At 38.4% G+C, this 8,981-nt stretch overlaps 1 protein-coding gene across 8 annotated transcripts in view; it reads left to right on the top strand.

The window, feature by feature from the left end:
* Nucleotides 1-8,981, top strand: part of LOC106529922 (syntaxin-binding protein 5) — a 108,537-nt gene that overhangs the window by 76,990 nt on the left and 22,566 nt on the right. For 4 of the 8 annotated variants that reach the window (XM_014025449.1, XM_014025443.1, XM_014025441.1 and 1 more), the window contains 3 exons: nt 4,987-5,049; nt 5,124-5,180; nt 5,268-5,315. In XM_014025449.1, the coding sequence (XP_013880903.1) occupies nt 4,987-5,049; nt 5,124-5,180; nt 5,268-5,315 (168 nt within the window). The remainder of the gene's footprint in view (nt 1-4,986; nt 5,050-5,123; nt 5,181-5,267; nt 5,316-8,981) is intronic. The other 4 variants (XM_014025445.1, XM_014025447.1, XM_014025448.1 and 1 more) reach the window with 2 other exon arrangements.

Genomic DNA, 8,981 nt, shown 5'->3' with positions numbered 1-8,981 from the left:
CACAATTATATTACTGTGTTCCCAGTAAAATAAAAATAGTGATTTATATAAAAACACACTGAAAACATGGTAATGATTTTCTCTGGGATTTTTTATACCATTAATTAATCTTTTAGGCACGATTAAAGAGTAGAAGTGAGTCCACTTTTCTTGTGACAGTCATTATCATGATTTAACAAATGCATAAACATTCTTGGTTAAACAACAAATGAATCAAGAACAAAAAGATTGTTCTGTCCATTATCTGATTAAGAGAACCGAGAAAATCTCTTCTGGGTTGAAATGACCTGTCACGGCCTAAATAGAGTTCAGTTTGTGACAGAGTTCCTGTCTTCTCGTCAGGCCTGTGCGAGGCCTGCTTTGAAGCAGTAAATCTTGTTTCTTCACTCGAGGTGATCCCTACAATTAAAAAAAAGAGTTAAAGCTGTTAAAAACTGGACCCATCCTCTGATCCAGCAGCTTGTAAAACCTCCTCTCAGTGGCTCTTTGTAGGACTTTATCAGAAGGTTGTGGAGGATTTCTGTTGCTGTGTTCTGAGTCCTTGTTCCGTTGGACCCAGTTTGGTCCAAACCTCAGCTGTCAGACAGATGGGCTCACTTTTAGAACCCTTTGGTCTACAGAGGAGTTCATGAGACACTCAAGGAACCAAAACCATCAGCCTCCACCACCGTGTTGGAGAACCTAGAGACAGTCAACATTTACCCTGTGTGCTGTGTGGAGTTAATAAAATGGTGCTGTCCATATGACTTTTTTTAATGTATAAAAACTAAACAGTTATAATTACAGTCAGTCTTTTACAGTGTAAGTAAATGTTTATCAAACAATGTCTAATGTTATAAGTCAGGGTTCTAGAGTTCATTGACTTCCGGTCATTTCTGTAGCCAAACCTGACCTCACAGGAAGGCTACACACCTGACCCAAACCTTAATGTCACCAGAATGTGCGTACCAGGGAAATGGTCAATATTGTCCCCATCATGAAATAAAAATGCACACATTCATAGCGAAACAACCGTAGTAGGGTTTTTTTTTAAATTCCCCCAAACCACAGTCTGAAAAACTTTATTTTTTTCTTGATACCTGTGGAGATGAAAATAAGATATGGATGGTTGTTTTCTTGCTAATCTAACAGTCGAGTTGTGCTCTGTGAGCGCAGCAGATCATTTCAGCAGCACAAGGAAGCTCACATAAGAAAAGATAAGATAAGATAGAACTTTATTGATCCCACAGTTGGGAAATTTGAAAATTACAGCAGCCCAAAACAGTGGAGCTGCAGAAACAGGTAGCCTGCCATGGCGCCAACTTAGAAACAAAGAAAAACTGAAAACACACAAGGGAATGGAAGATGAGGAAAAAAACAAAACATCATATTATATCAACACTGTGACGCACTATGGTGTTTATGAAAAAAACTCTGCATAGAGCAAGTTATTAGCCAGAGGAGTAAATGAGTTTAAGGGGGCCCGAAGAATCCAGTCCCCAAGGCTGGCGCAGTCAAAGTTCAGAAAAATTGTTCATTTCTGTGCAGTTTTCAACCTGCTCTGGAAAACAGAATTAGCTGAGTGAGAGAGGACGGGGAAAGGTATGGGGCAGAGCCTTGTCGACACATCCAGCCAGGAAGAATTTAGTCAACAGATCCAAGGCCGTTGTCAGGAAGATCCAGATTCTGTATTCAGTTGTTTTGGGAATAAAAGAGTCAAGCAGACGACAACAATTTTCCATCAGCCTTAGAGTTCCTGCTGGTACATCTCAAGGTGGCAATGCCAATCAGGCAAAATGGTGTGGACAAATTCCGCTGAGCCATATCAATCAGATTCTTCCAAGATCAATTCCATCTAGCCAGCAAAGTCCAAGGACCACAGCCGGCCCGCGACCTTCAGTAGAACCACTTGCAGACCGAGTCCAGCTTGCTCAAGGCAAAATGTCCGAGTCCTGATAGAATACGGCCACCCATCGAAATGGTCAGTCAGCCAGGAGATGAAAAGTCGCAGACGCTGATTTGTAGAACACCAGGAGACCACCAAGCCAATCTGTAGAATAACACATTAACACTACACAATAACACAGCGTATCGCAGGCCGCTTTTATACCTAATCACCTTCATCACAGTTACATTCCAGGTATCTGAAATTGGTTTTATGACTAAACATATTAGTTATTTAAGTGAAAGATACTATTTCATTCAGATTTAACTATCCACCCATCAGTCATCTATACCCACTTATTCCTTCAGGGTCACGGGGGTCACTGGTATCCATATCCAGCAGTCACTGTGTGAGGGGCGGGGTACACCCTGGACAGGTTGCAAGTCCGTCACAGAGACACATAGAGCCACATAGAGACAAACAACCATTCACTCTCTCACTCAAACCTAGGGACAATTTAGAGTTATCAGTTAACTTAACAGTCATGTTTTTGGTCTGTGGGAGGAAGCCAGAGTACCCGGAGAAAACCCACACATGCATGGAGAGAACATGCAAACTCTACCCAGAAAGGTCCCCGGGCCGGGATTTGAACCGACGACCTTCTTGCTGAGAGGCATCAGCTCTACCAACTGATCCACCATGCTGCCAGATGCAACTAATGCTAATGAAATTGCAGATGTTCTGTTTTTTTTTAAAGCTGCACTCTTAATAAATATCAGTAATATTTCTTCTATTATTAAATATTTTCTGCTCATCATTCAGGTTTAAACAAGGCCAAAGATCCAGAAGGATCTACACGAGTTGTCCATCTGAGGGGCAGGTGTAGTGTAAAAGACATTTAACTATGAAATGTTCAGTTTGACGTTTATAAGATGTTCGGCTCTTAAACATTTCACTTAGAATTTTCATAGAATCATAACCTTTTTCAGTAAGTTTTAGGTCATGTTCAATTCTGGTTCAAATATAGAACTTCATGTTTGCTAGGCTGTTAATTAATTATTTGTGAGTTAGTATTGCCTTAACGAACAGTGATTTTTAAACAAATTAACCGCTAAAACTCCAAAGTTAAATGCGACGTGGTTGAAAATGTGTTTGCACCTAACATTTGAGCTGGTACACCTAAGAAAAAATGTGCAACCAGTGCAAAAAGTGAGTCTAGACAAAGACAAGACAAGACATTTATTTCCTGCAGCACTTCTAAACAAGGCATGACCTTTGAACTTTAATCTGCAAACTGGAGATCCTACTGGATCTGATTGATTAGGGCCCTATAAAATCCGTTTTGTTTTTTTCCCAAATTCCCCTTTTTTCCGTTTTTATTTTTCTAAATTCACCTTTTTCCATTTTTTTCCCTGAATTCCTCATTTCCATTATAACCATATTATAAACATAATATAACCATAAAAAACAGGACTGGGACCAATTTTAACGCGTAATAAATAAAGACAGGGTGTAATTTGTTGTGTTTTTGGTCACAGGTTTTATTACAACCTGTGAAAATCTGTTTTATGTCCTAATATGTAAAATGGAAGAATTGAAAGAAGCTTGAGTTTCATTTTCCACAGACTGTGTTCAGTTTCAATGTGAAAAACCCAATCTGATAATAGTCCAACACATTGTACTGTTTTTGCAGAAAGCCACTGAGAACCTTGTGATTATCAGTTTTTTTCTGTCTCACTGTTTTCACTCTTTGGTGTCTGTCTGTGATTTGATTAAGACGTTCCAACTGCTCCATCTTACATGTCCAGACTTTCTAACTTCTATTCTCAGTCTGTGAAAAAACTGCGCTCATCTCACTTCAGTAAGTCCTGTTGTGTCAGTGATTATTTTCCTTCATTAATGTTGGAAGCTGTTGGCCTATTAATGATACACTCCCTGGTTTGACTCAGGTCCACAAACCTCCCAAACTCACAGTTGAGTTTTCAGCTCTGAAGCTAAATCTGGTTGTGTATCTTTCAGTCCTGCTTCCCGACAACAGATTTGTAATAGATATGCTTTTTTTTCAGTAACTTAGCTCAGTAGTTATCAATTACGGAGCCCGCGAGGGGACATGGGGGGATTTTTTTCTTTTGCGTTCCCTCGCAAAACCTTTGCGTTCCCTTACAATACCTTTGTGTTCCCTCGCAATACCTTTGCGTTCCCTTACAATACCTTTGTGTTCCCTCGCAATACCTTTGCGTTCCCTCACAATACCTTTGCGTTCCCTCGCAATACATTTGCGTTCACTCGCAATACCTTTGCGTTCCCTCGCAATACCCTTGCGTTCCCTCGCAATACCTTTGCGTTCCCTCGCAATACCTTTGCGTTACATCGCAATACCTTTGCGTTCCCTCACAATACTTTTGCGTTACCTCGCAATACCTTTGCGTTCCCTCGCAATACCTTTGCGTTGCCTCGCAATACTTTTGCGTTACCTCGCAATACCTTTGTGTTCCCTCGCAATACCTTTGCGTTCCCTCGCAATATTTTTGCGTTACATCGCAATACCTTTGCGTTCCCTTGCAATACCATTGGGTTCCCTCACAATACCATTGGGTTCCCTCGCAATACCTTTTTGTTCCCTCTCAATACCTTTTTGTTCCCTCTCAATACCTTTACGTTACCTCGCAATATCTTTGCGTTACCTCGCAAAATTGTTTTGTTCCCCGAAAAAATTTGATTTGTATATGAATGGAATTAAATCAGACTTTTATTTTGAAATATCCAGTTACTAAAACAGGATGTGTCGCCACAAGTTCATGAAATTGACGCTGATGTTGCGTGTCTGCACTGTGTTAAAATATCAGCATTTGACATACTTCCATGCGTGGCTGTGTGATATATTCATTCTGAAGCTGAATTAAAGCAGTAGGCTAACTCGCTAATGGTGAACATGTGAGTTTGTTAATAAACCGGCAGGCACAACAGTGATAAACCACTTTTGCATGGGAACGCAAAAGAAAAAAAATCTCCCATGTCCCCTCGCGGGCTCCGTAATCAGTCAGGTGACAAGTGTAGAAAAGAGTTTTTTGTAGATGTGTACCTTTGCTGTTATATTTGAAATAAAAATCTGACTCTTGCAGGACTTGGTGACTCCAATGATGGGTCAAATAACTCAGAGGACCGATGCAAATCACCTACGTCAGGTAGGCCTCTCTGCAGTCATTGTTCCCACATGTTTCATTAGAGCTTTGAAATACATCTGCTGTTTATCATGTAGGATCTACCTCACCATATAATTCAGATGATGATCGAAAACAGAACTTCATAGAGAAGGGTATTGTATGTTTGAAATATGCTGTAGTTCTAACAGATTATAAATTACTGAAAACATCTGATGTGTATTTTTAAACCTCATTTCCAGTGAAGTTAAAAAGCAGACGTTTTTCCAAGACGGTTGCCAATGACTTTGGTACTGTATCTCCACGTTCTCCCTGTGGTTCCTCGCTCTAACCACGCTGTGCCTCCTCTGCCAATTATTGCCTTCAGTAAATGGAGTTTACTAATCACATGGAGTTTAAAAGCTTTGGAAAATTAAGTTTCTTTATCTCATGCATGACAAGAAGTCCTTTTGGATTTTAGCCCTCAGATTTTCTATGCAGATTTTATCTTTTTATAACTGTGGATGAATTATTTATCACTGAGGCCCAAAATCACCAGGTTAGGATTTTTAACATTCGTTCCTAAAAAGAAAGATTAGCAAACACACTGTTAATCTGCCCATAGTTCAATAAGTCATCATGCACCTGGTAAAAAAACAGAAATTAAACAGTAGTTTAATTTAGTTTTATTTGTCTTTGAGTGTTGGACAGCCTCCATCACCACAAACGCATAATTTAAACTGAACTGTATTTAAATCTGACTGTAGTTAAGACCACTACAGAGCTGAGTCGTTCCTGTGAAATGTTGTGTGAAGAATCCTGAATGACAGCTGAGAATAGCTTAAATCCCTGAAAATCAGTGGTTAATTCTAAATTAGGAAACCTTATTTAAAAGATAAAAGTAGCAATAAAACTAAATAAGAGTTAATTTCAGCAAAAGGCTGACAGAAACCAGAAGTCACTGCATTCTTTTTCTGAATGAAGGTTTTGATATTTGTGACCCATCACATCGAAACGAGGATTAAGTCTAAAAGTGGTGTATGTAGAAATAGGCAAATATAGTGTTTTGAATAAAATGTTAACAATTGCATTTTGTCAAAATATAATGAATAAATGCCTTATCAATGTATCATTTGAATGAATTGTCTGAAGTATAACCATAAAACAAAATTTTGAAGCACTTTTTTTGAGCAGTAGCAACAAAAATAACTGATTTTGAGGAAAAACGCCTTAAAATTTCGAGATTTTCCCCGTGAGTTAGCAAAGTTTTGTTTGTTTTTAGCTGGGAAATCTCAATATTCAAATAATTTGAGGTTTCCTCTTTATAAGGACATCAAAACTTTCTCATTAAAATGACATAAAATTAGGATTCAGGCCAAATATTTATGTATTATTGTAACCAACAAGACAAATTAAGTCATATATATGGATTTAATTATGATATCAGAATGATCCAGGTATCAAAATGTAGCTTTTAAAGCCAAGAATCTGAAAATGTAATTAGGTCATTTTGACCAAATTTGACTTAATCCTCATTTCGATATGATGGGTCACATACTGTATATATAGTTAAAATAACACCGTCTACAGAAACAGTTAGATTGTAAACAAACATAAAAAAATTAATTAAACAGGATAACAGCCAGAGCAACAAAGACCATCTCATATGTTTTTTAATGAAACAAGCAGACCGAGGAACAATCTGCTGCTCTTTTATACCTTCACGCAGAGAGGACAGGTGTGTTAGAATTCCCACAGTCATCAGTAGCTGCGTTTCCATTGACCATGAAAATGCGCAAATTAGAATTTCGAAAATAAATTTGCTCAATGGAAACATGTTAATTTCGAAAAAAAATTACGTTTTTCGACAAAATGTTTTTGCGCTAGGATGAGGTGGTTTTTCAGCCGTATCGAAATTGGTGTTTTTCGCAAAACTGTAATGGAAACAGTTTTTTCGCATCACAGGAGTCACGTGATCAACAACCGGCTGTTTCTACTGGTGAAAAAGACGATGATGAAGAAGAAAACAGGAAGTAGAAATAGTAGTAATATCACAGAAGTAGTAAAGTATTAAACTCACCGACTACAATTTCCCAAAAACACAGCATACGTAGCCGCTCCCAAGTAGGGACTTGTCTCTGGAAAGTCTCGATAAAAGACGCCGACGTCTCCTCTGATGATGAGCGCTAGTGTCGTGGTAGCAACATGCTATGTGTTTACATCCATCGCCGCCATATTTGTAATGACTTATCGCGAGAACAAATGTATTCATGCGTGACTTTAATAGGATTTCTTACTTAATGGAAACACAGCCATTGCGAAACTGTTTTTTTTTACATTAACAGAATATTGAGAAGGTTTTGCGCACATTTGCAATGGAAACACAGCTAGTGTCGCATGTGGTTGCATCTACTAATAAAATGGTAAAAATACAGTTGTTGCTGTTATAACTTCGGGATACCTAACCTGTTGATATCAACCTTTCAACACACTGTAATTAGTGTAACTATGTTGTGATTTGAACTGACAGATCCAGAAGTGAATACATATAATTTAAATCTGTTATTGATTCACTTTAACTTCAACACACCCACCCTGTGCTCCAGAAAAGGAATGGGCAGATAAGTTTGACTGATTCAAATTCTTGATTAACGATTATTTGTTCTCCGTCCGTTCACCAGTAATCAAAAATAAAAAAATAAATAAAATAACAGGTCAGACTCCTCCAGTGTCTGTTTCTGAATTCAGTCTCCCTCCTGTTGTGGGTGGTCTGCACTTTTATATTATGTTGATCCATTGGAATATCAGCAGCACCGCATATCTCCTTATCCACAAAGTTTATTTCCTTTGAGTGTTTCAGTTTTAGGACTAGGTGTGACGAAACTTTACTTGACCATAAACCTTCATCCTAACTGTGTGAACACAGAGAAATCAGGGGCAGATAATGGGCACATAACAGAGCTAAATACAGTTACTGGGTTCTTCTAGTGAAACTGGGCCAGAGTGAGTAAACCTTTTCAGATTTATTTATTTTTTTGTTCCATATGAAAGCATAGAAAATCTGCTTCCTGCATCAGTATTTGCAGCACTAACTACTTGAATCTGGAGCTGAACTCTTTGATTGTTGCTGTTTTTCTGATTTCAGGACTTCGGTTCAGTCTCATCTGTTAATTCAGGGCCTGAAATTCACTGTGGGATTGCGGGTATTGCACATATTATGACCAATCCCTGCAAATCTAATTTTTTTTAGTACTGGAAATTCCTGCATGCTACAAATTCCAGCGATGTGTAACAACGTGGACGTTTTTATGGAACTATTTTCAGTTGACGCCTTTTAATGTATAAACCTGCCTTAATAAACTCTCTTCATTCAGAAGACACGAGGCAGGGGAGGTGCTTGAACTCCCGCTCCTCTGTACCTTGGAGTGAGGAGTGACAGACATGTGGAGATCTTTGAGACTTTACCTGTAGATCCCAAAATAACAGGAAACTTAATGCAGCATGTGTGTTAAATGGCTACAGGAGCTGCCCCAGCTGCAACTCATGATAAAAACACAGCTAATTTCCTCCTCCTGCACTGCTCTGCTCTGTCTCCTCACTGTACCACAGACACACAACTCCACCACCCTTTAATCAGGAACATTAACCCTTTAGGGCAGGGGTTCTTAACCTTTTTAACCTCAGGGCCCAATTTATTGAACATAAAGTGACACGAGGCCCAGTCACACATTACCATACGGATCAAAATGATAATTATTCTAAATCTTTGTTTAATGTGTATTGTATTTGCATTATGACCAAATTAAATACACTTATAGTTTAAAAGTAAAACTCCTGTCAAATAATCACAAGACATGATTATGACAAACATTTTTTTTATATTGTAACCTGCCCATTACAAATGTTTGAACAAATACAAATAATTGTGTGGTCAGTCAACAGACCACTCAGCTTATCAACACAAAAATATATATTTT

The sequence above is a fragment of the Austrofundulus limnaeus genome, unplaced genomic scaffold (assembly GCF_001266775.1).
Source record: "Austrofundulus limnaeus strain Quisiro unplaced genomic scaffold, Austrofundulus_limnaeus-1.0 Scaffold476, whole genome shotgun sequence".
NCBI lineage: Eukaryota > Metazoa > Chordata > Actinopteri > Cyprinodontiformes > Rivulidae > Austrofundulus > Austrofundulus limnaeus.
The sequence above is the reverse complement of the archived record's forward strand: the minus strand, read 5'-3'. Positions and strand labels throughout refer to the sequence as shown.